At 44.1% G+C, this 25,114-nt stretch overlaps 2 protein-coding genes across 3 annotated transcripts in view; one reads left to right on the top strand and one right to left on the bottom strand.

The window, feature by feature from the left end:
* The window catches only part of ATAD1 (ATPase family AAA domain containing 1), a 36,509-nt gene extending 24,760 nt beyond the window's left edge, over positions 1-11,749 (bottom strand). The window contains exon 1 of one of the 2 annotated variants that reach the window (XM_039481537.1): positions 11,579-11,749. The gene's annotated coding sequence lies outside the window, so the exon portion shown is untranslated. Of the gene's footprint in view, positions 1-6,795; positions 7,414-11,578 lie in introns of those variants that run through there. The other variant, XM_039481536.1, reaches the window with a different exon arrangement.
* A 12,426-nt stretch (positions 11,750-24,175) lies between these two features.
* Positions 24,176-25,114, top strand: part of PTEN (phosphatase and tensin homolog) — a 106,367-nt gene continuing 105,428 nt past the window's right edge. The window contains exon 1 of the mRNA XM_039547624.1: positions 24,176-24,284. Coding sequence (XP_039403558.1) covers positions 24,176-24,284 — 109 coding nt within the window. The remainder of the gene's footprint in view (positions 24,285-25,114) is intronic.

The raw sequence follows: 25,114 nt of genomic DNA, 5'->3' as shown, positions 1-25,114 counted from the left end.
AAACTAATTAGTTAAATCTGGAACTAAACAACTAAAGGACACACTTGTGATTGACAATATGTAAACTTATGATCATCCTCAAACTGGAAACAGAAGCACAAAAATTAGAATGGAAAGGGTTAAATGCTTAGTCAACATCGGGTTTCATTTTCACCTCTGTTAGAGTACAAAAGACAACCAGTTGAATCCTTGCTTCTGTATTTTAATGTATTCAAGAAAGTCCTCATTTCTGAAAAGTTGTTTCCTAAAAATTTTGCCTTCCTTTCAACCATACAATATCTTACTAATAGGAACATGCCACATTTTAGTTCCAAGTTTAGCCCATTCCTATTCAAGCCTGCTGTTTTATTGCTGTGATTTAACAACATCAAAAATGTTGACTCAAAAAGACAAGGAAAAGAACTGCCTGTTAAAGAAAGATATAACACAGTATTTCAAACTTCTTCCTCTACTACTTTTGTATGTGTCTCATTGTCACATTTTTAAGACCTGTAGTCCACATTTGGGTATTAGAAAGTAGAGAATTGTAGGCTGGATCCATTACAAGACATCTGTACTCTTGATTTGTAGAGTTCCCCAGAAGGTTGTAAGTCTTTGTAGCAGACTTAACTACAGTATTTTCTATTGTTGGCTTCTCTGAAGCCCACCTTTATCCCTTGATAAAGTTCCTTTAGGCGATGCAGTCTCCATCATATGGAGACGTGTGACACCATATGGAGAAGTAATAAATTCTCCTGGTCCTAACATGTTAAAAAAAAATAATAATCAGATTTGGAATCTGGGGGTCAGTGGAAGGATACCATCTATGGGATACCATCTATGTCTACATTACAGCAGCACAGCTATGGTGCTGCAGCTATTCTGGAGTGTGTGGACTCCTCCTACATCAACAGAAGGGTTTTTTCCCATCGATGTAGGTAATCCACCCCCGAGAGGCGGTAGCTAGGTCAGTGAAAGAATTATTCTGTTGACCGAGCTGCTTCTCCCGTGAAGGAAATCTCAACTTAATGGCATCACATGGTTGCAAAATTTCACAGCCCTCAGCAAGGTAGCTTGGTCAATGTAGTTTTTAGGTGTAGACCAGGACTATGTGCTACTGAACTAGGAGGGTCTCAAGTATGAAAACTTTCAGCAGCCTCATTCAACCACTGATGCCTTCCTTTTTAGGGCAGTGGTCACCAACCTGTTGATCCTGGGGACTCTTCCAGTCAATCGCAATCTCTGGCCGCTGCAGTGCAGCAGAGCTCCCTGCCTGCCGCGGCCCCACGCCGCTCCTGGAAGCAGCCAGCACGCCCCCGCAGCCTGGAGGAAGGGACCAGGGGTCTCTAGGCACTGCTCCTACCTGCAAGCACCACCCCCAAAGCTCCCACTGGCCACAGTTCCCTGTTCCCGGCCAATGGGAATTTTGGGGGCAGCACGCAGAGCCACATATCCCCCTTCCCCACTCAGGGGCCACAGGGGCACGTTGGTCCCTTCTGGGAGCGGTGTGGGGCCATGACAGCCAGGGCGCCTCCTTTAGCCTCGCGGCGCCGCTGACAGAGGTAACCCCAACCCCTCCTGGAGCCAGTACTCCAAACCCCCTCCTGCACCCCAAACCCCAGCCCTGAGCCCCCTCCCAGAGTCAGCACCCCATACCCCCTCCTTCATCCCAACCCCCTGGCCCAACCCGGAGCCCCCTCCTGCACCCAAACACCCTCCCAGATCTTGTACCTCTCACCCGCTCCTGCAGACCAACCCCTGTCCCAGGCTCAGCCCAGAGCACCCTCCCACACTGCGAACTCCTCGTTCCCAGCCCAGAGCCCGCACCCCCTCCCAAACTCATGCCCCAACCCGGTTAGAGTGAGGGTAGGGGAGAGCAAGCAATGGGAGGGCACCCTTTGGGGAGCAGGGTGCCTCAGGGAAGATCCTGGGTTGCCCTTAAATTCAAAAAGTTATCTTGAGTATAAAAAAATGGGAGACCAGTGGTCTCGGGTGACGGAGTAAGAGATCCTTTAGCAACATGAACCATTTCTGCTGCTCCATGGCTGAGTTCCAAACTGAGCTGACAGCCAGGGCCAAACTGGATGATTTAGAACCAAAGTACCCTTATTTTTTTTCCTCTCCTGGCTAACTGCTATTCAGTCATACATGCAAAGATCCTGCACTCATGTTAAGACAGTGATGCCATTCTGTTCTGCGTGACTGCCATACATGGATTCAGCAGACCGCAATAAAAGAACACTACAGTTCAATGCCTACCCGAGGACTGCTAGAGCTGGCTAACATGTTCTAATACTGATCACTAAAACAATTTTTTTTAAACTCTTTTAAAGTCATCTTTACTTTTAGGAATATATTTTACTCTTAAATTTCCAAGTATATACTTACACATGAGATAAAGCCTGCCTTTTTAGGAGATTAACTCATTAGAATCATGTAGACAGTTTGATTTTGTTAAACTTGGTTTGTTGAAGCAAAGGGCATAAAAATAATCAGTCAACCCCAAAGAATCTCCAATAAGATGCTTATTTAGCAATCCCTGCATGATCAAATCACTTGCAGTGAAATACTACACTGTAAGAAAAGCTTTTAAACTGAAAACTAGCTTTTTTGTTAATTTTTCTAAACTATATCTCTACCTCGATTTAACGCGACCCGATATAACACGAATTCGGATATAACACGGTAATGCAGTGCTCCGGGGGGGGAGGGGCTGCGCACTCCGGTGGATCAAAGCAAGTTCAATATAACGCGGTTTCACCTATAACGCGGTAAGATTTTTTGGCTCCCGAGGACAACGTTATATCGAGGTAGAGGTGTATTTTAAGACCTTTTGCCCAATGTATTTTAGTGGATTTTTCTGTCAGTTCACTGAGAAAGAGTTGAACGTTTGATTAACTGCTCTAAGAAAGTTTTGTCTGTCCAATGGCTGCATTTTAATTATTTTAATTTTGTTTGCTGTTGCACCATTCTACCTGCCTGTACAAGAGCCTTCTACAAGCATACAAAACTGGGCAGCTGTTCTGGTTTCTCTTGCTCTCCCAAGATATACTTTGCTTATCTTCTCATAAAAAAAATTGACTCTCCATGGACATCTTTGCAAGAGCAAATGCTCCTCTTTTCAAGATGTAAGCTGAGTGTTTTTATTCAGGACCTTCCGTCTCTTCCATTTGCTATATTTTCCTGGTAAATTATAAACTCTTTAGATCAGGGAGCATCTTTTTGTTTTATTGCTACAGTACCTAATACAATGGAGACTGATCCATAACTGTGGCCTCTGAGCTGCTACCACAAAACAAAGCATACTGGCAACCACCTTACCTCAAACCCTTTTAGGCATTTCCTCCTCCTAAGATGGCTCCAATGTACACCATGGATTAAATGAGGGGGCTCAAATATCTGTGTACTTCATAACCTTCTCTTGGAATCAGAATACCAGGGTCGGAAAGGACCTCAGGAGGTCATCTAGTCCAACCCCCCTGCTCAAAGCAGGACCAATCCCTAAAGGGCCCCTCAAGGATTGAACTCACAACCCTGGGTTTAACAGCTCAGTGGTTTGAGCATTGGCCTATCCCTCTCCCCTTTCCATCATCCCCTCTTTAATCAGCAGGTATGAGTGCCAAAATCATTGGTAATCAAGTCTTCAGAATCTGTCACAGTAATACCAATCACCTCAATACAGCCCTTGGCTATCTTAAATCCTAATCCCTAAACAGGCCCCCTGGCTCGCTTATAATGGAAGTCTTCATTAAGTTACACATAGTTTCTTACATAAATGTAAAATAAAGGTACTAATAGTGTCATTTCTCTTTCCGATGATGATAATAATAATATAAAAATAATAACATTGTTTTTTATTGTGGCAAAATTGTCTGAAAAGAGTCAGAGACCACACCAAGCACATCAGGAGGTCACAAGATTGGAGGAGAGGTTACAGCATGCCTTCTCTGCTTTTAAAACATCCAGTGTCTCTCATGGGACTCTCCCCAAATAATCTGCCCAATATCAAAAGCATATAAAGACTATAGGATATACACTAGAGGGCAGGTACAGTAGCACAAACTAACATTCCATGCAAAGAACCACTGCTTTTTGCATGTGCACTTTAGTAAATGAGGAAAGGGTTTAAGGTCATAGAAAACTCTGCCAATACATGTTAAAAATGTGCTCCATAGGAGAACTGCTCATTCAACATGCGCCATTTGGAAGCATGTATGTGCATTGAACAGTTAAATTAGCTATACCAATTCTGTTTAGACTGTCAGTAAAAAGTGCTAAAAAAAGTTGTACACCACCAAAAATAGTACAGTGGTACATAAAACCATGTTGAATTTTAATCCTAATAACTCAGTCAAATCAAAACATGTTTTTCATCTGACTCCTTACAAACATTTCTAACTAAGGCCTATTTTCCTGCCAATTTCAGCTTCTTATCTCCCAGCTGTTATGGCACCTCTACTCCGATATAACGTGACACGATATAAGGCAGGTTCGCATACAAGGTGGTAAAGCTCTGACACACTTCTCTGAGCAGCGTGTTAAGGGGGCCGGGCCAGACCGGGGCAGAGGGCTTCGATAAGGGGAGGAGGGTCTTGGGGGCGGTCAGGGGCTTCCCCCCCGCCCCCCAGGGTCTGGGGGCAGGAGCTGTGGGAGGGCACTTTTGGAGGCCCCGCAGTCCCAGAGTGGCCCAGGGGATTAGCGTGTTGCTCGGGAAAGGGGGTTTGGGGGAAGGGGTCCCTCCCGCACTCACCAGCAGTGGTACCACCAGTGAGTGCAGGGAGGTTGGGAAAAGGACGCCCTCTGCACTCACCAGTGGAGGGAAGCAGAGCAGCCCAGCCCCGCCCCAGCCAGCTCCACTCCGCCAGCTCCCAGCCGTGGCGCTCTACTTCCCGCCAGCCAGGTGAGTGCAGGACCTTTCCCCAGCTGCCCCCCAGCGACACGGTGAGTGCGGGGGGCATCCTTTCCTCAACCTCCCCGCACTCACTGGCAGTGGGAAGCGGAGCGCCGCAGCTGGGAGGTGGCAGAGTGGAGCGGGCTGGGGCCAGGCTACTCTGCCTCCCGCCGCTGCTGGTGAGTGCCTGGGGAGGAGGGTGGATAGGGGTTGGAGCAGTCAGGGGACAGGAGGGTTGGGTAGGAGGTGGAGTCCTGGGGGTGATCAAGGACGGGGGTCTCTGGAGGGGGCGGTCAGGGAACAAGGAACGGGGGGGGGAGCAAAGCAAGTTCGATATAACGCAGTGAGATTTTTTTTATCATCTCCCCAGGACTGCATTATATCGGGGTAGAAGTGTACTTTAAAAAAAAAAAAAAAGGAGAGATTTGTTTTTATAATTGGTAAATTTATTTTTCCCCTCACCTCTCCTCATCTGGAAACTGTCGAACCACTTTTTGTTTTTATTTTACACATGCCCGAGATCACCAGTTCACCTTCAACCAAAGTCTAAACCCAGAATATTTTGATCTAATACAAGAAAGCTTGATGGTGTTAAATGGGGGCATTTATAACTGGGAAACAGATGTAACTCAACATACATACAACAACAGTAGGCCTAACTGTCAAATAATTATTGGGGTACTGGACTTCATTTCTATCTGAGGGCAGATGACATCAATTACGTATGGTTTAGTCCCTATTGCAGGTTAATCCAAAAACCATGCTGTAAATTTGCCAGAAGCTCAGAGGGAAACCCTAAAAAAAGAAGAGCTCGCACCAACCCCTTTCTTTAGTATTTGGGTGAACTAAAGGATTCTCTCAAGCAACATGTAGACTCTTCCCATCAGGGTGGATTTGATTTAAATCAATAGTCAGGAAGACTCAATTTAATCATGGATTTCTACATAAAAGTGCATTCTTGTTCACTGTTATAACCTTAATACATATTCTTCACAATTCAGAAAGAGATGAGCCCCAAACTGTCTCTCTTTTAAGGCCTGCTGCTATTATAGGTTTTCCCTTCCAGTGAGAGAATGGTATAGTAGATCTCAAATCAATGAAGGCTATGCTCAGAAAGACCTCAAGACTTCTAGAATACACTGCTCAAACAGTTTCACTTTTGTTTCTACCCTCTCTTCTCCCATTTATTTTGACTTCTCCTTGTCCAGATCTATTCCACCCAATTTAAATTAAAAAATCCCATTTTTTTTTAAATCACTGATTTTTCCCACCAACTGTGAACATCATAGGCTGATCACCATTGTGGGCCTACACTGTCCATTCACGCCAAAATGGGTAAGGTAGGAAAACACAAAAGCGGCAAAGTCGGGAGACGTCAGGTCTATTCCTAGCTCAACTGCAGACCACCTATGCAACCAATTTAATCTCTACAGACTTCAATTCCCTATCTGCAAAACAGGAGCGACAGGACATTGGGACGATTCCAGAGTATAAAGTGCTTTAAAAACTGAAGACAGAGGAGACTATAGGGGCACAATATTATCGCCAGTCACTGAAGGGCACTAGCGCGGGCACCTCTCGAGCAAGGTGGCCGCTGACTGCGGAAGCAGCACCGGCTGCCCGGAGAGGACCCGGAATGACCTCTGGAGCCCCGGGACAGAGGCGGGCGAGAAATGATGCAGCAGGAGGGCAGGGACTGGAGCACCGGGCCCGGGCGGCAGGGGCGGGGGAAGGAGCATCCAGGCCCGGGGGCAGCCCCGGCGATGCAGTGCCGGGTGCGTGGGTGGGTGGCGAGCAGGAAGCACCGTCCCGCTCCCGCTCCCGCTCCCCCTCCCCGAGCCGCGGGTTAACAGGAAGCGCTAGTAAGTGCGGGACTCCCCGCTGCCCCGGCCCGCCCCACAGCCCGCTCCGCACGGGACACTCACCGGAGCCAGGCGGCAGCATGAGGCGGCGGGTCACGGGCGGCGCGCGCCAGCCGGAAGGAAGAGAGGAAGCAGCCGGCCCCGGCGGCGAGGGCCTGTTAACTCCCTCCCCCAGCCCTGCAGCAGGAGGCCCCGCACAAAGGTTCCGCCTTGGCCGGCCGCGCACGGGGCAGACGGGCAGCCCGGCTTCTCTCCGCCAGTACCGACAGCTGGAAGCCGACGCAGACCCTGCTGCTGCCCAGGGGGAGCTGCCGGCCCCAGGGATCACGGCAGCCACCCGCGGCCGGATGGGCCCCCAGCTGCGGGGCTCGCTCGGCGCCGCCCCAGGCTGCGCGGCCGAGGCCCTTTCGCCGCCGAAAGGCGCGACAACCTTGGGCTGCGCAATGATGCCTCTGCCCCCCCGGCAAGTCACGCTGCCGCCGCGCTGAGGGGGAACCGGCCCCGCCGCGGCAGCCTGGTCCTGCGCGCTAATTGCTACAGACTCGGACACCAGTTCTCTGCCCCGGGCTCGCCGTCCCGCGGCCCATCGCTGAGACAGCCCCAAGCCGCACTACCCGCTGCGCCCTGAGGTGCCCCAGCCGCGCCTGCCAGAGTCTCCTGCTCCCGGCGACAACAGTTCCGCCTTTTTCAATATACAACTCGGTTAAATCTAAACGTACGGTCAGATGTAAATAGTACAAGTGCTGCTGCAATAATTTAATAATTCATTGTCATATGTAATTGCATAAAGACCTGCATTTTAAATGGTACGTGGAACCGCTGCGGAATTTAGCTCTGACTTGATGTAGAACACACCCGCCCTGGATTACTAGCCACGTTGTACAGATTAAAAAATGTAGGCCCAGAGAGGTAAAATTAGTTGTTGAAGGTCACACAGGAAGTGAGTGACAGGGCTGGGAATGTTCTTTCCCAACAGTTCTTTCCTAGTCCTCAGTTCTAGCATCTATATACCAACATACATACTACTTTCTTAATGCAATACATATGTTTTCATACAGCTAAATGCAAGTTACTTGATATAGATCAACTAATCTACTTAGAACAAGCAGTTAGAGGTATATAAATTATTAATGATTATGTCTCTGATCCTCTGACACTTATACATGCTTAACTTTATGCGCAAGTACTCTCATTGACTTCATTGGTGTGCCTCATGCTCATAATGTTAAGCAGATACATAAATCTTTTTAAGACTGGGACCTATCCTATTTGAGCTGTCTTATCACATGGAGAAAAATGGATTCCATAAGCATGCTTCAGCCATCTGGCTTATAAGAACGGCCGTACCAGGTCAGACCAAAGGTCCATCTAGCCCAGTATCTGTCTACCGACAGTGGCCAATGCCAGGTGCCCCAGAGGGAGTGAACCTAACAGGCAATGATCAAGTGATCTCTCTCCTGCCATCCATCTCCATCCTCTGACGAACAGAGGCTAGGGACACCATTCTTACCCATCCTGGCTAATAGCCATTTATGGACTTAGCCACCATGAATTTATCCAGTTCCCTTTTAAATATTGTTATAGTCCTAGCCTTCACAACATCCTCAGGTAAGGAGTTCCACAAGTTGACTGTGCGCTGCATGAAGAACAACTTCCTTTTATTTGTTTTAAACCTGCTGCCTATTAATTTCATTTGATGACCCCCTAGTTCTTGTATTATGGGAATAAGTAAATAACTTTTCCTTATCCACTTTATTAATTAAATTTAAAAATCGGCTTCCCAAATAATATGGGATAGATCCTTAGCTTATTGACTTCAATGGAGTTATGACAATTTACACCAGCTGAGGATCTTTCCCTATTTAACTTCTAATTTAAAATTGACTGAAATATTATTCCAAGTGAAGGTATAGTAGCTTTATGCTAAAAGTACAATAATTGTATGATTACAAACTATAATAACCTAATAAATAAAAAGTTAAAAATCTTATTCCAAGTACAGAAAATGTGTATTTTAGTTTGTCACCAACTTCACTTCTAAGGTTTGACAGTCATCTATCAGATTCTTCTAACATTACTCTCCCATCTTTCAAAAACATCAAATTGTTTTGATTCTCCGTCCACCCAAAAAGGAATGTGTCCGTATGGTTCACTCCCAAATCCATCAGTGACACTCTTAGTATTAGGCATGATGGGGTGGGGTTGCTTGTCAAGAACAAGATTATCTCCAGGGGAGAAGCATTCTGCTCCCAAAGTATTTCTATCTCCTGCTGGCTCAGAACCAAAATTCACATCTCCTATTTGATAATGTAATTCCAGGCTGGGCACATTTGTTATTATTAATATTATCCTTATTTCTCTGTTTTTGATAAAGGGAAGAGACTTGAAAAATATGTCTGCGGTTTTCTGACCAAAAAAAATATATATAGTTTTTATGGAAGGGGTTTAACTTGGTGGATGTGAGTGGATTGAAGGTTACAGCGTCAAATCTCCCTAAGATTTTATATAGCTAGTGATATATAAAATTTAAGGAAACTACTTAATCAAGAAACATTTGTTTGTTTTTTAATTTACTGCCTCAGCTATCTGTTTACTGCAGGACCATCTACTAGTTTAAAAAAAGTAAGGGTAAAAAGTTAAGATTTTAATACACTAACCTGTGTTAGTTATATATGCTAAATAAACCTAAAAAGAAAGGTCTGAGTAGGTCTTGCCTTGAGTAAAAACTGTCCATGCCTTTTAGATACAGTTGCTGTGTAATACTTTGTGAAGTCTGAAAGATGAACTAGTGAAAATCATTTTTGTCTTCCTTCACTCTCCTTCATACCCCTACCCCACTACAGCCTTTTCTTCTGGTCCAAATCTTAAATTTTGTACAATTGTTATAACTTAGATAATTTTTTCACATTGTATGCCTACCTAACAGCCACATAATACAACAGGTGTAAAATCAACAAAGTGCACATATTAAACAATAGGTGTCTGACCAGCACATGCATAATAATAATACAATAGCTGTCTGACTAGCAAAACCATAATAAAATAGTTGTGTGACCAGAATGCATAGCAAAAACAGTTTAACACTTCAAACACTGTATTAGTCTAAAAACATTTCCTAGCGTTAAGTGGGACACTCAGTACCACATATGTAAACAATTCTAATTTGGTAATACAAAGCTATTTTTCTAGCAGAGAACAAATATTTAATATTAATAATGAACAAACAAACGTGTTATAGCTTATGTATCTCGTAACCTACTTACTTGGTTTTATTCAAACTTTCCAGAAAAATATTCATCTTTGTTCAGACCCACACTATGAGAAGTATCAGTTAAAAAGCATTTTTGACAGAAGTTGAGAGGTGGAAACAGGGACTTGCAATGGAATGTTTCTTACAACCTTAACAATATATATTTCATTATTACCTTTTAATTGAAAAGACAACATAAGTGAGAGTTAACAAAGATTCTTTAGTGTGACCTTCACAAATATATCTCCATATTGCTTTGGGGGTGGAATAATGACCTCAGATCTGGAATTCATCAGTCATGAAGTAAGGAAGTGTGGTTTGAAATGTTAATTCTCAATTCCCACAAACGCAGATTGATAGATGAGGCATAAAATGGTTCCAGATGCTACAGTTTCCAAACTATTCATCTGTGCTCACTTTTCTCTATCTCTATAACCTGGAGCAATTTTACTGTAAGTAGGCCACCTGCATTCTCAGATTTACCTGAATATGGAAAAATGCCCTTGAATATGTTTGGAAAATGGTGGGTTGACACTTAATCTCATTTCTAAAAATCTGAAAAAAAGCTGGGTTTCTAACCCTAAAAGCAAGCAGCTTGACTAAGTGATCAGTGCAAATATGTATGGAAAGATTACTTTTGGAAGATACCTCATTAAATGAAATTGTCATTACAGGTCACAGGCTCTTCACTCTTCCATTTCACAAGTACTCTATTAGAAGGCGGACTGGAACCCTTTCAGTGTAATTTAAATAAAGGAAAAAATGGTCTTGCAGCGAAAGCACAGAACTGTGACCCAGGAGATTTTGGCTCTTTTCCTGGTTCTGACCTGATATCTTGTGTGACCTTAGGCAAGTTAGTAATCATCTTTTCAGCTTTAGCCTGATCGGCAAAGTGGTGGTGAGGAGATCTAACTTAGGGGTCTTGTGATGCTTAACTCATTAACATTTGTAAAATACTTTGAGATCCTCAGATGGAAAGTGCTATATAAATAAGTGGAAAGTATATTATTTATTAACTACACTGGGAGAAAGCTTTTGCTTTAGGAGTTCATTTTTTTTAATGAAGTAACCATTTTAATACTTACCCGCTAATGTCTCATGTCTCTCATGGAGCCCTGAGGACCTTTCTGATTTATTGTGCTTTTCACCAACCTTCTACTTTTGGTGCCTTATGTCATAATTCTTCTGCTCAAAGAGAAGTATATGGAACTCCTTTTAGAACTGCAGCTGCTGTAAGGTGCCCTTCAGGACTGGATCAGCACCCAGTATCCCAAGGACCACGGAGCCATAAAAATGTGGCTTACAGCTTTCTTTGCAGACTCTTCTTCCTCCCCTACCCCCCAATCTACACTGGGCATCAGACAGCCAGTCCTGAAAATGTGGACCACTATTCCTCAGTTATCTGCAGTTCGAACACCTGTTAGAAATTCAGATTTTTTCCCTTGGTTTCCTAGGTCTTTAAGATATTCAAACATTATTTATCCATCAAGAAGCTACAGTGGCAGCTCCTGCTATTTATTCTTGTATCTTATTCTACTTGGGCATTATTTTCCCAGTTAACTCCAAATTAATTATTAAATTTCCTTTCTTACTTACATTTTTTCTTCATGTAACCTGACTCCGCAATTAGCTCTTAATTCTTTTACTTTACATTACTTGTGGTTACTTTGTGTCCTTTTCATGTCCACTGATCCTCACTGTAGCTCTTATCTTCACACTCTGCCCAGATGACTCTCCTCCAGCTCCTTCCCCATCCCCTCACCCACCACATCTGAATGTTGTTTTCCAAAAGACTTTTTCCCCAACTTCTGTCTAGTTGCCATGGTGCATCCTGATGGAATGTTGCCAGAAGCCCCAGCCACCCAGCTCAGAATCTTGTTTTAAAGGAAAATCATACACTTTACTGCTCAACTTTTCAAACTTTTTCATATCGTGTACCACTAATAGACTGTCTCATGTATTACTTTTTCTCACATTCACAACTGTATGAACCACCTCCCTTCATGATCATATAGACCACTTCCCCTCCATTTCCAGATCACATTACATCCCCATGGCAACTACAGCAATTGCTTATATAGAAATGTAATATTAGGAAAATATTTAATGTAATTTTATCTGTCTTTTCATGTAATTTAGCAGCTGGAAACGAGCAGGAGAACCAAAGCCATTTGACCAGTTAGCTCTCAATGGACAACCAGGAAATGCTCTATGAACCACAATTTGAGAACTACTGTGATATTTTTCACTTCTTTACCTAAATTACTATATAGTGTTTCTATGTGCTGGTAAACAGTTGGCCCAATTCATCTCCAAAGTGGTTAGTAATGCAATTCAGAGGTGAATAATGCAATTTCTGAAAATAGAGAAGTTTGCAAATCCCATTGGGATATCTCATGATGAAAGTCACATAAATTGAAGAATTAAAATTTTGCTCCCTCTGAGACATTGAGGCAATTCTCTTCAAATCCCATCTTCCTATTTTCTTTCATTTTATATTATAATTTCAACAACAATAATAATACAAAATAGAAAAAGTTAAAGGAGAATCTATGTTATGAACACAAACACTGAGGTTTTGAGCCATTTATCTGCTGTTGTCTTCAATAAGTCTGTCCTTGCATCAGTTTAATTTGTTTTCTTCAGTGTTTTAAAACTAGCCTTTCTCTGAGACAGAGCTGTGTCGCTCCATTGTGTCCCTACCTAGAATTTCTCATGTGCTGGAAAGGGGGTTAATACCTAAGTCAAAACAGCCACTGACTGACTTGGGATTCTATTTCACCTTGGCTATGAAAAGATAGGTAGTTTATTACAAAGTTAATAGTTTTATTATTGGATATTATTAAAAATCATCCACTGCACAGCGGTATCCGAAGCTGGAGGATTCATCCAACCTCTCCCTTTTACTAAGGGTATATCTACACTGCAAGTGAAGGTGTAATTGTAGCTAGCTAGCACGGGTAACAATAGCAGTATAGATGTGGTGGCATGAGCTTCAGCATAGGCTAGCAACCAGAGTACCCAAGCGTCTCTAAGGTGTATGTCTATACTACAAAGAAAACCTTAGACTCAGGTTTAAGCCCAAACCCACCTACTGTCCACACATGAAGCTTTCTGAAATGCACCAGAAACCTCTCAAGACTCAGGCCTGCAGGGGCATGGGTCCAAGCCTGAGTCCTGTTGTGGAGCAGATTCAAGCCCACTCATTTTGAAGTGTAGATGTAGTGGGAGCCCAGGTCACCCAGCTCATGTTCAGAGAGTCCACCAATGCTGTCCCATGACCCCCTAGGCCTGTGTTTCCTGGCCCTTCTATGCCCAAATTTCCCACTCTATTCCCAGGAACTGGAAACAGCCTCCTGGACCAAATACAGCTGCTAAGCATTTTAACCCTTCCTTTCCACATGGACTGCTCAACTGTAAACATAGTTAACCCTATTGTGTATTAGGGCTATGACCATCACTAAGAGCCCTAAGCTAAGCATGCTGCTAGCTGGCCAGAGGAATACAGCCAGATTCTGGTAAATCTGTGATGTGAAGAGAATAAAAGCCATGGCTTCAGCAAGAGCATGAAAAAGACCACCTGCACACAAGAATCTTGGAAAGGCTGGTGGCAATGGGGATCTACCAGCCTCCCAACCAATGCTAGGAGCGAGTCAAGCACCTCAAGACTGCCTACCGCCAAACCATGGATGATAACCACATCTCAGGGAAAGCCCTGTCTACCTACCTCTTCTAGAGGAATTCGATCAAGTGCTGGGAACTGTCCCACACACAGAGACCACAGTGCTGCATGACAATCTCCTGAGCAGGTTTATAACCCCAGAATCAGAGACACCGCTGGTAGATAGCCTGCGGCCTCTGGATGAACCCCCACAAAATACCTCTGTTGCTGATATTTGTCCTGGATCAGGCTATGCCTCTGAAGCAGCTTCAGCACATCCTGGGGCCATATTCAGAGGACCTCTTTGCGGACGGTTCTGAGGAACAGCCCACTGCACAAGAAGCGCTAGCACCTGTAGCATGCTGCTGAGAATAGCCAGAGTTGTGAGCTGCTGTGTTACCTCTCTGCCTCAGCAAGAGTGAGCTTTACCAGAGATTAGACTTTGTGTTAACTCCCTGTCTGTCTTCCTTACCTGCAAACTCCTTGAGACTCTGTCAGTCTTAACCTTGCCTAGCAGGTAACAATCAATGAACTCCGGTCTCCAAGCTTCTCAGAGATGTCTCTCTGCAATGCACAGCACATATCAGTCACAGTGTTTCTCAAATGTGGCCACAGTGGCTGCATGCGGCGACCAAAGCCTTTTCTTGTGGCTACAGCCTTCTGTGTGGTTATTGGGCGGGGGGGCAAAGCAGTAATCCCTCTCTGGAGACACAAAAGCTGGAGAAGCAGGCAGGCAGTGAGTTTCCTACCTTCCCAGGGACGGTGGGGTCTGGCTTCAGTCCTGGGGTGGTGGATGGCAGGCTCCAGCCATGGAGCTTTGGGCTCTGCTCCCACCACCCCATTCCCCATTGCCTCCCCTAGTATCCCATTGCCCCTGGCTTGCACTGCCTCTCTACCCACCGCCCCATCCAGGGGTCAATTTGTCCATGGGATTGCCAGGGCTGAGTAAGTCTGCTGTGAAAAGTGATATTTGTGTGTTTGTTAATATCACTTTTCACAGCAGACTTAATAGCTAGCAAAACTAAAAAAAAAGGCAACCAAAAAAGCAAGAGAAACAATAAGAAAAAAGACAAGAGCTGGTGGCCGCACACTGAGGCCCCCAAAAATTAGTTGTCAGAATGCTCTACATTCACAGAAGATATTAAGTTTGCAGCTCTTTTAAAGAGTACATTACAGCTTATTAACTGGGGTAAATACTCCCTTCCCTTCAAATACAGCACTTAATTGATTTATTGATCCCCTGTGGTTGTCTCTGTCTCCCTTGGCTAGGGATGAAAAGATGCTGGATGTGTTGGCCACAGCCAATGAACAGCTTGGCTATCAGAGAAAGAAGGACAGAAGACTAGAAAGAGAAAGAGAGGCTGCCCAGTATGAGAAGAAATTGGTAGCAAAATTCCTGGAGCATGATCGGAGGAAGACAGAGCACAGCAGGAGTTTTTTGAGAGGTTGCTTGCTCTCATGGCCACCAGGCTGCAAGCTCTAGCTCCAGTCCCTCCACACTAAGTCTGCTCAATGCTACTAAGTCCTGCAGCCTATGCAGCTTTTGGACAATCCAGGGGTTGGCTGGTCGATGGCCTAAGCCAGGGGTAAGCAACCTTTCAGAAGTGGTGTGCCGAGTCTTCATTTATTCACTCTAATTTAAGGTTTCGCATGCCAGTAATACATTTTAATGTTTTTAGAAGGTCTCTTTCTATAGGTCTATAATATATAGCTAAACTATTGTTGTATGTAAAGTAAATAAGGTTTTTAAAATGTTTAAGAAGCTTAATTTAAAATTAAAATGCAGAGCCCCCTCAGACCGATGGCTAGGACCTGGGCAGTATGAGTGCCACTGAAAATCAGCTCACGTGCCGCCTTTGGTACATGTGCCACAGGTTGCCTACCGCTGGCCTAAGCAATGAACACTACAGTGAAACAGTCAAATGTACCTTGTTCATTCCTCCTCACCTGTTCAGCTATAACCCACATGTGCAAAACACACCAGAAGAGCCAAGGAGAACAGGAACACAGGGAGGACACAATTCCAGCAACAGTGAAACTGCTACGGTGACAATGTCTGTAGTTGGGCTGTTTTGCACTTTTGTTTGTTTGCTTTCTTAACATGCACAGTTTTTGTTTACTGTCTTTTACATCTTCATGACAGCTGGTCTGCCTATAAAAGTTTTAAAACTATAATTTTTATGTTCATGCATGTTTAAAATAAAGTGTCTAATTTGCAAACAAGGCTACATGAGCGGGTTCTGTTAAATTAATTAAAATTAAACAAAGTAATCCATAAACTGTGTGTTGAGGTACATAAACAGTTTTCATAAAATGCATAATAAAATTCATTAAAAAAAATCTTCCTGAGCTGCCCCATCTTCAGAAATTGTGGGATAAATGGGTATAATTTAAGTGTGGGATAATTATACTATGTCATTCACCTTCATCCTGTCACCTTGCAAACATATTATGTGGGCACACAAAGCATCTCTGATTTCCCTTATGTGTGTGGATCCTATTCCAGTAATGACACGTGTACTTTCTGAGTGCACGCACCATTACAACAATTCTGCAGTGTCTTGAGCCCACTTCTGGTGAAATGGCTCACCTTTGGCCTCATAGATGTTGTGCAGTGCACCGCACGCCACAGTAATGCACAAGACATTGACACTCAAATGCTTTTGAAGGCACTGCCATGTGGATTTCAGTCTGCCAAATGCACACTCTACCACCATCCTACAGCGACTGAGTATGTTATTAAATCTTCTTTGACCAGGCCCTCTGAGATCAGGATACAGCAGGGGTAGGCAACCTATGGCACACATGTGCCAAAGGCGGCACATGAGCTGATTTTCAGTGGCACTCACACTGCCTGGGTCCTGGCCACCAGTCCAGGAGGCTCTGCATTTTAATTTAATTTTAAATTAAGCTTCTTAAACATTTTAAAAACCTTATTTACTTTACATACAACAATAGTTTAGTTATATATTATAGACTTATAGAAAGAGACCTTCTAAAAATGTTAAAACGTGAAACCTTAAATTAGAGTGAATAAATGAAGACTCGGCACACCACTTCTGAAAGGTTGCAGACCCCTGGGATACAGTTTTGTAAGCCATGGCAGAAGGAAATACCTGGTATACCCTAGAATAACAGTGGGGACAGTGACTTCATTTATAACAATGTCCTTTGGAGGAAATAATGTGTGAAGCTTGTCTTTAAAGGTAAAGTCATGATTTCCAGGAAACCCTGGCACCATGCACCTTGCTAGTACATCCCACAGTGGTGCCTATGAACCTGCTTTGTGGGTGACCAGGGCCTGCATAATGATGGAATAGTACTCTGTGGTTTCTGTTCTTGTGCTCCTTACAGAGGGCACACTATGGCCATTGATAGCCCCAGCGCACCTTAGGAAGCCCATTCTCTCAAAACCAGCAATTATTTCAGGGACATTGTTTATGTCCTCAATCTTTGGAAAAAACACAGTCCTGATTGCCCCACAAACCTCCACCACCACAATCCTCACAGTTGACTTGCCAACACCAAACTGGCTAGCTATGGTCCCATAGCAGTCTGGGATAGCCAGCTTCCAGATGGCAATAGAGATCCACTTCTGGACTGGCATGGCCTCCCTCTGTGTGTGGCCTGATGCTGGAGGATCAGGGCAAGCTGCTCACACAGCTCTGAGAATGTCTGCTTCTTCATGCAAAAGTTCTGGAGCCATTGCTGGTCATCCCAGGTCCCTGTGATCCCATCAGTCTGTGCTCGTGTCAGTCTTCCAGAAGCTCAAGTCTACATATGGGGAATCTGCGCTTATGCCAGAGCAACATCAGATGGGTCATGGATGCTATCTGTGCCCCCATTTGAGGGGTGCCTTTGATAGGACAAATACTGTTGCCAAAATGTCCACCAGCACCTCACAGATGTTCTGCCTGATTCCCAAAACAGGAGTGAAAGTCTGAGCAGAAGTTATTCACTGGCGCTGGAGCCATATTAAGAACATAAGAACATAAGAAAGGCTGTACCGGGTCAGACCAAAGGTCCATCTAGCCCAGTATCTGTCTACTGACAGTGGCCAATGCCAGGTGCCCCAGAGGGAGTGAACCTAACAGGCAATGATCAAGTGATCTCTCTCCTGCCATCCATCTCCATCCTCTGATGAACAGAGGCTAGGGACACCATTCTTACCCATCCTGGCTAATAGCCATTTATGGACTTAGCCACCATGAATTTATCCAGTCCCCTTTTAAACATTGTTATAGTCCTAGCCTTCACAACCTCCTCAGGTAAGGCGTTCCACAAGTTGACTGTGCACTGCGTGAAGAAGAACTTCCTTTTATTTGTTTTAAACCTGCTGCCTATTAATTTCATTTGGTGACCCCTAGTTCTTGTATTATGGGAATAAGTAAATAACTTTTCCTTATCCACTTTCTCAACATCACTCATGATTTTATATACCTCTATCACGTCCCCCCTTAGTCTTCTCTTTTCCAAGCTGAAGAGTCCTAGCCTCTTTAATCTTTCCTCGTATGGGACCCTCTCTAATCCCCTAATCATTTTAGTTGCCCTTTTCTGAACCTTTTCTAGTGCTAGAATATCTTTTTGAGGTGAGGAGACCACATCTGTACACAGTATTCGAGATGTGGGCGTACCATGGATTTATATAAGGGCAATAATATATTCTCAGTCTTATTCTCTGTCCCCTTTTTAATGATTCCTAACATCCTGTTTGCTTTTTTGACTGCCTCTGCACACTGCGTGGACATCTTCAGAGAACTATCCACGATGACTCCAAGATCTTTTTCCTGACTCGTTGTAGCTAAATTAGCCCCCATCATGTTGTATGTATAGTTGGGGTTATTTTTTCCAACGTGCATTACTTTACATTTATCCACATTAAATTTCATTTGCCATTTTGTTGCCCAATCTTTTTGAAGGTCTTCACAATCTGCTTTGGTCTTAACTATCTTGAGTAGTTTAGTATCATCTGCAAACTTTGCCACCTCACTTTTTACCCCTTTCTCCAGATCATTTATGAATAAATTGAATAGGATTGGTCCGAGGACTGACCCTTGGGGAACACCACTAGTTACCCCTCTCCATTCTGAGAATTTACCATTAATTCCTACCCTTTGTTCCCTGTCCTTTAACCAGTTCTCAATCCATGAAAGGACCTTCCCTTTTATCCCATGACAGCTTAATTTACGTAAGAGCCTTTGGTGAGGGACCTTGTCAACGGCTTTCTGGAAATCTAAGTACACTATGTCCACCAGATCCCCCTTGTCCACATGTTTGTTGACCCCTTCAAAGAACTCTAATAGATTAGTAAGACACGATTTCCCTTTACAGAAACCATGTTGACTATCGCTCAAGAGTTTATGTTTTTCTATGTGTCTGACAATTTTATTCTTTACTATTGTTTCAACTAATTTGCCCGGTACCGACATTAGACTTATCGGTCTGTAATTGCCGGGATCACCCCTAGAGCCCTTTTTAAATATTGGTGTTACATTAGCTAACTTCCAGTCATTGGGTACCGAAGCCGATTTAAAGGACAGGTTACAAATCTTAGTTAATAGTTCCGCAACTTCACATTTGAGTTCTTTCAGAACTCTTGGGTGAATGCCATCTGGTCCCAGTGACTTGTTAATGTTGAGTTTATCAATTAATTCCAAAACCTCCTCTAGTGACACTTCAATCTGTGACAGTTCCTCAGATTTGTCACCTACAAAAGCCAGCTCAGATTTGGGAATCTCCCTAACATCCTCAGCTGTGAAGACTGAAGCAAAGAATCCATTTAGTTTCTCCGCAATGATTTTATCGTCTTTAAGCGCTCCTTTTGTATTTTGATCATCAAGGGGCCCCCCGGTTGTTTAGCAGGCTTCCTGCTTCTGATGTACTTAAAAAACATTTTGTTATTACCTTTGGAGTTTTTGGCTAGCTGTTCTTCAAACTCCTCTTTGGCTTTTCTTATTACACTCTTGCACTTAAGTTGGCAGTGTTTGTGCTCCTTTCTGTTTGCCTCACTAGGATTTGACTTCCACTTTTTAAAGGAAGTCTTTTTCTTTCTCACTGCTTCTTTTACATGGTTGTTAAGCCACGGTGGCTCTTTTTTAGTTCTTTTACTGTTTTTCTTAATTTGGGCTATACATTGAAGTTGGGCCTCTATTATGGTGTCTTTAAAAAGGGCCCACGCAACTTGCAGGGATTTCACTTTAGTCACTGTACCTTTTAACTTTTGTCTAACTAACCCCCTCATTTTTGTATAGTTCCCCCTTTTGAAATTAAATGCCACAGTGTTGGGCAATTGAGGTGTTCTTCCCACCACAGGGATTTTGAATGCTATTGTATTATGGTCACTATTTCCAAGCGGTCCCGCTATAGTTACCTCTTGGACCAGCTTCTGCGCTCCACTCAGGATTAAATCTAGAGTTGCCTCTCCCCTTGTGGGTTCCCGTACCAGCTGCTCCATGAAGCAGTCATTTAAAGTATCGAGAAATTTTATCTCTGTATTTCGTCCTGAAGTGAAATGTTCCCAGTCAATATGGGGATAATTGAAATCCCCCACTATTATCGGGTTCTTAATTTTGATAGCCTCTCTAATTTCCCTTAGCATTTCATCGTCACTATTATTGTCCTGGTCAGGTGGTCGATAATAGATCCCTAATGTTATATTTTTACTAGAGCATGAAATTTCTATCCATAGAGACTCTATGGAACATGTGGATTCGCTTAAGATTTTTACTTCATTTGAATCTACACTTTCTTTCACATATAGTGCCACTCCTCCCCCTGCACGACCTGTTCTGTCCTTCCGATATATTTTGTACCCCGGAATGATTGTGTCCCATTGATTGCTCTCAGTCCACCAGGTTTCTGTGATGCCTATTATATCTATATCCTCCTTTATCACAAGGCACTCTAGTTCACCCATCTTATTATTTAGACTTCTGGCATTTGTGTACAAGCACTTTAGAAACTTTTCCCTGTTTATTAGCCTGCCTTTTTCTGATGTGCCAGATTCTTTTTTATGTGACTGTTTATCATCTGATCCGGCCCTTACATTATACTTTTCAGTCCTCTGCTCCTGACTATAACCTGGAGATTCTCTATCATCAGACTCTCCCCTAAGAGAAGTCAGTGTCCGATCCACACGCTCCTCTGCAGCAGTCGGCTTTCCCCCATCTCCTAGTTTAAAAACTGCTCTACAACCTTTTTAATGTTTAGTGCCAGCAGTCTGGTTCCACTTTGGTTTAGGTGGAGCCCATCTCTCCTGTATAGGCTCCTCCCATCCCAGAAGTTTCCCCAGTTCCTAATGAACGTGAACCCCTCCTCTCTACACCATCGTCTCATCCATGCATTGCGACTCTGAAGCTCTGCCTGCCTACCTGGCCCTGCGCGTGGAACTGGGAGCATTTCTGAGAATGCCAACATAGAGGTCCTGGATTTCAGTCTCTTCCCTAGCAGCCTAAATTTGGCTTCCAGGACATCTCTCCTACCCTTCCCTATGTCATTGGTACCTACATGTACCACGACCACCGGCTCCTCCCCAGCACTACACATAAGTCTATCTAGATGCCTCGAGAGATCCGCAACCTTCGCACCAGGCAGGCAAGTCACCATATGGTTCTCCCGGTCATCACAGACCCAGCTATCTACGTTTCTAATAATCGAATCTCCCATTACTAACATCTGCCTTTTCCTAGAAACTGGAGTTCCCTCCCCCGGAGAGGCAACCTCAGTGCGAGAGGCAACCCCAGCACCATCTGGAAGGAGGGTCCCAACTATGGGAAGGTTTCCCTCTGCTCCCATTGACTGCCCTACTTCCCTGGGCCGTTCTTCCTCCTCAACAGCACAGGAGCTGTCTGAGTGGAGATGGGACAATTCTACAGTGTCCCGGAAAGCCTCATCAACATACCTCTCTGCCTCTCTTAGCTCCTCCAGTTCCGCCACCCTGGCCTCCAAAGTCCGTACATGGTCTCTGAGGGCCAGGAGCTCCTTGCACCGACTGCACACATACGCCACCCGCCCACAGGGCAGGTAATCATACATGCAACACTCAGCGCAATAAACTGGATAGCCCCCACTCTGCTGCTGGGCTTCTGCCTGCATTGTCTCCTAGTTAGTGGAAGGGTGGTTTACAGAAAGGAGTTTTGGAATGTGGTTCGGTTTACAGGTTTTGGGGGGGGGGGCCGCAGGGAAGGGGTTACGGCCGGCGGGGGACTCCCACTTCCTTCCCACTCCCCTTCTAAACTCCCTTGCGAAACTCCCTGTTAGCAGCCGCTGGTCGCTTGTGCGCGGCTTTATAAAGCCCTGGCCTGAGTGAATGCCCCGCCCACTGATTAAGGCTCAGCCAATTACCAGAGGCTTCGAGCTTTCAAACCTGCCTCCAACTGCCAGCCAGAGCACATGGTCCCTCAAACAAACAACCAAACAAACAGACTGACAAACACAAGCTCAGCACACAGCAGGTAACCCCCAAACACAAACAAACACACACTACAGACAGTCACTTACCCCACAGATGCTGTATTAGCTCCTCCTTCACCTGGAGAACTCCCTTGCGAAACTCCCTGTTGGCTCCAGTTGCAGGGAGCATGCACACCTAAAAAATGTCTTGGCTGATTGTGTTGATGGCCTAAGAATACTTCCAGTCAAGTACTGTGGATGGACCGACAGGTTTCCCACAATATACCATGAACCAAGCCCTAGAGCACCTACAGCTAGTAAGGGTGCAACGATCCCTGAGATATGCCCCAAGAAACCACAGCATCTGACTCGTGTGCATACTGCAGTATGGATGCATACCTGCAGATATGAGGCTCAAGTATCAATACTATGTGGATGTTCAAGTGCAAGCTTGGAAAGAGTGGGTCTGTAGGCGGGGGATGGGGAGGGAACATAGACCTGGATTTACTATACAGTGTAGGGCTTGTACTCAGGTTCCTAGCCTATGCTGAAGCCCATGCCACCACATCTACATTGCTACTGTTACCTGTGTTAGTTAGATTAAAGATGTGCTACAGTCACATCTTCATTTGCAGTCCAGACATACCCTGAAGGTGAGACATGCAGAGGCTATGTGTTTCAGTGGGCTCCCCACTGACCCAGTGGCAAAACCATCTGCCACTGTTAGGGCGCTGGACTGGGACCCTGTGGAGTAGGGTGGGCCAACGTTCCCCCTCCCCTGGGGTGGTGGCTTACTCACCCTAGGCTGGAAGACCTGTGCCTGGTTTGTGGACTGCCCCAGCCTGGAGGCTGCAGGCCCCTAGACTGTGAATTGCTGTCTTCCCCTTCCAGGAGGCTCTGGTCTAAAACCTGTGTGTTGTGTGGCCCCACCCAGAAGGCCAGAGCCTCTAGACCGCTGATGGGCTGTTTGCTGTATGATGCAATGAGGCAGAGTGGCCCCTCCCTGAGCCTGACAGGGAGAGACCATGACAGCCTAAATATGCATATCAGTTTACACAAGACCATCCTTTTTCAGAACTGCTGCAGTCTCAAAGGGCAAATAAATTTATAATCTAGACAATATTTTCTTTCCTGTTTCTTTTTAAAAACCTCAAAGAGCACTGTCAAGAGAATCAGCATAAATTAAAAAAATGTGATGCTGACATCTTGCATTACTAATTTACTCCACTTATACTATTTACTGTTTGTACTTGCTCATTTTGAACAGTGAAACTAAACTGATCAGTTTACTTTCTATGTTTTGTGCACTAGCATAATGGCTGTTGTGTTTGGTTTACCAGCACTGCAGGAGAATGTTTAGGACTCTTCCCTGCTCCACCTCTCTTCCCCTCCCCTCCCCAAAAAGAATCTGTTTGCTGAAATTAAGAATAAACTAAATTCAAACATACACATTTTAAAACAACAACAACAACAACAAAATAACTCTAAAATCCAAATCTTGGCACTAAACTGTTTGGCCACTTTGGCACTAAACTTCACAGATGAAGAAAAATTTTGGAAGAAGTACACAAAGAAAAATAATAGAATTGTTTCACAAGCCAACAAATGTCAGTTCAAAGTTAAGGTTGATGCTTATATTTTATGCCGCACAAACTGGGTTGTGTGTTGATTTCTGTCAAAAATTAAACATTTATAACATTGTTTTTTGTACAAATATTTGCTGCCTTACTGAAGCAAAATCAGTTTAATACTTTCTATATCCTTGGCTAGGATATAGACAGCAAATGTGAAAAATCAGTACAGGGAGTGGGGGGTAATAGAAGCCTATATAAGAAAAAGTATGGTGCAAACAAAAGTAAATATATTAAGGGCAAAGGTACAGAAAACTGGGGAAAATGGTGGGGAGGGGAAGAAACACAAACTTAACCATACAGTGATTCAGTGACTGGCTTTAGGAGCTTGAAGCTCAGACCCACAAAACCTACCTTGGCGTTTAGAAAACAAAAGAAACCCCAATACAGCTGCGGGTGCGAAGCCCAGGACCTTCTACTCTCTAGCTGATTTAGAGCCTTCGAGGAGGACTACTGGGGAGTCCCGATGACTGTTGGACTTTGTTGAAGGTGGGGAGACCTTCTGGGAAGATGGACACCAGGAAAGCAGGACCCTCCACAGGTAAAATGGATTCAGTTCGCTGTGACGGGGATAGTGATGACAGGCCTCTCCTTCCTCAGCCTCGCTGTAGGATAGACGGTACTCTTCTCACTAGCTCTGAGTGTTAGGAAGATCTGACCATGCACGCACTGCCACTGGAATGGACAGCCGCACGCAGGCACTGAGCAGGGTCTTATATAGTCTTTTTTGGCGGGAAAAACTGGTTCTGTCCAGTTTGAGCCAGAGGACTCCAATGTCTAAGTTGTAAACATGTTTGCTTACAAGGGTGGAGTCCAAAGGTCATAGTCCATATACTCCATATTAAATTCCGTTAAAGCTAGTGATTCACTTAATATTACCTTAGAAATACATTATTAAAACAACTAATTGAACATATTAAACACCACCAACATTTCTTACTTCTTTATACCTAATACTCTGATCCTGCAAGTGACTACATAAGGGCTGGTCCCTAAAATCAGTGAATCTCTGCAGGTCCACCCACAGATTAGCATTAGGGCTTTAGATTTAAATCAATATCTTCAAGTAAAATTCTCCTGCAGAAAGGGATAAGGAATATAGTTGCTGGTAAACACTGATTTATACAAAAAGAAAAGTTGTTTATAGACTCTGCACTCTCATCCTTTAGTTTCTTGCTGTTAGCTAACATTAGGCCAAAGGTACTGTGAATATAAAGGTACAAACTAGGGCTGTTGATTAATTGCAGTTAACTAATGCGATTAACTAAAAAAATGTAATTGCGATAAAAAAATTAATCGTGATTAATTTCAGTTTTAATCATACTGTTAAAGACTAGAATACCAATTTAAATGTATTAAATATTTTTGGATGTTTTTCTCCATGTTCAAATATATTGATTTCAATTACAACACAGAATACAAAGTGTACATTGCTCACTTTATATTATT

Source organism: Mauremys reevesii, linkage group 7 (genome assembly GCF_016161935.1).
Source record: "Mauremys reevesii isolate NIE-2019 linkage group 7, ASM1616193v1, whole genome shotgun sequence".
NCBI classification, from domain to species: domain Eukaryota; kingdom Metazoa; phylum Chordata; order Testudines; family Geoemydidae; genus Mauremys; species Mauremys reevesii.
The sequence above is the reverse complement of the archived record's forward strand: the minus strand, read 5'-3'. Positions and strand labels throughout refer to the sequence as shown.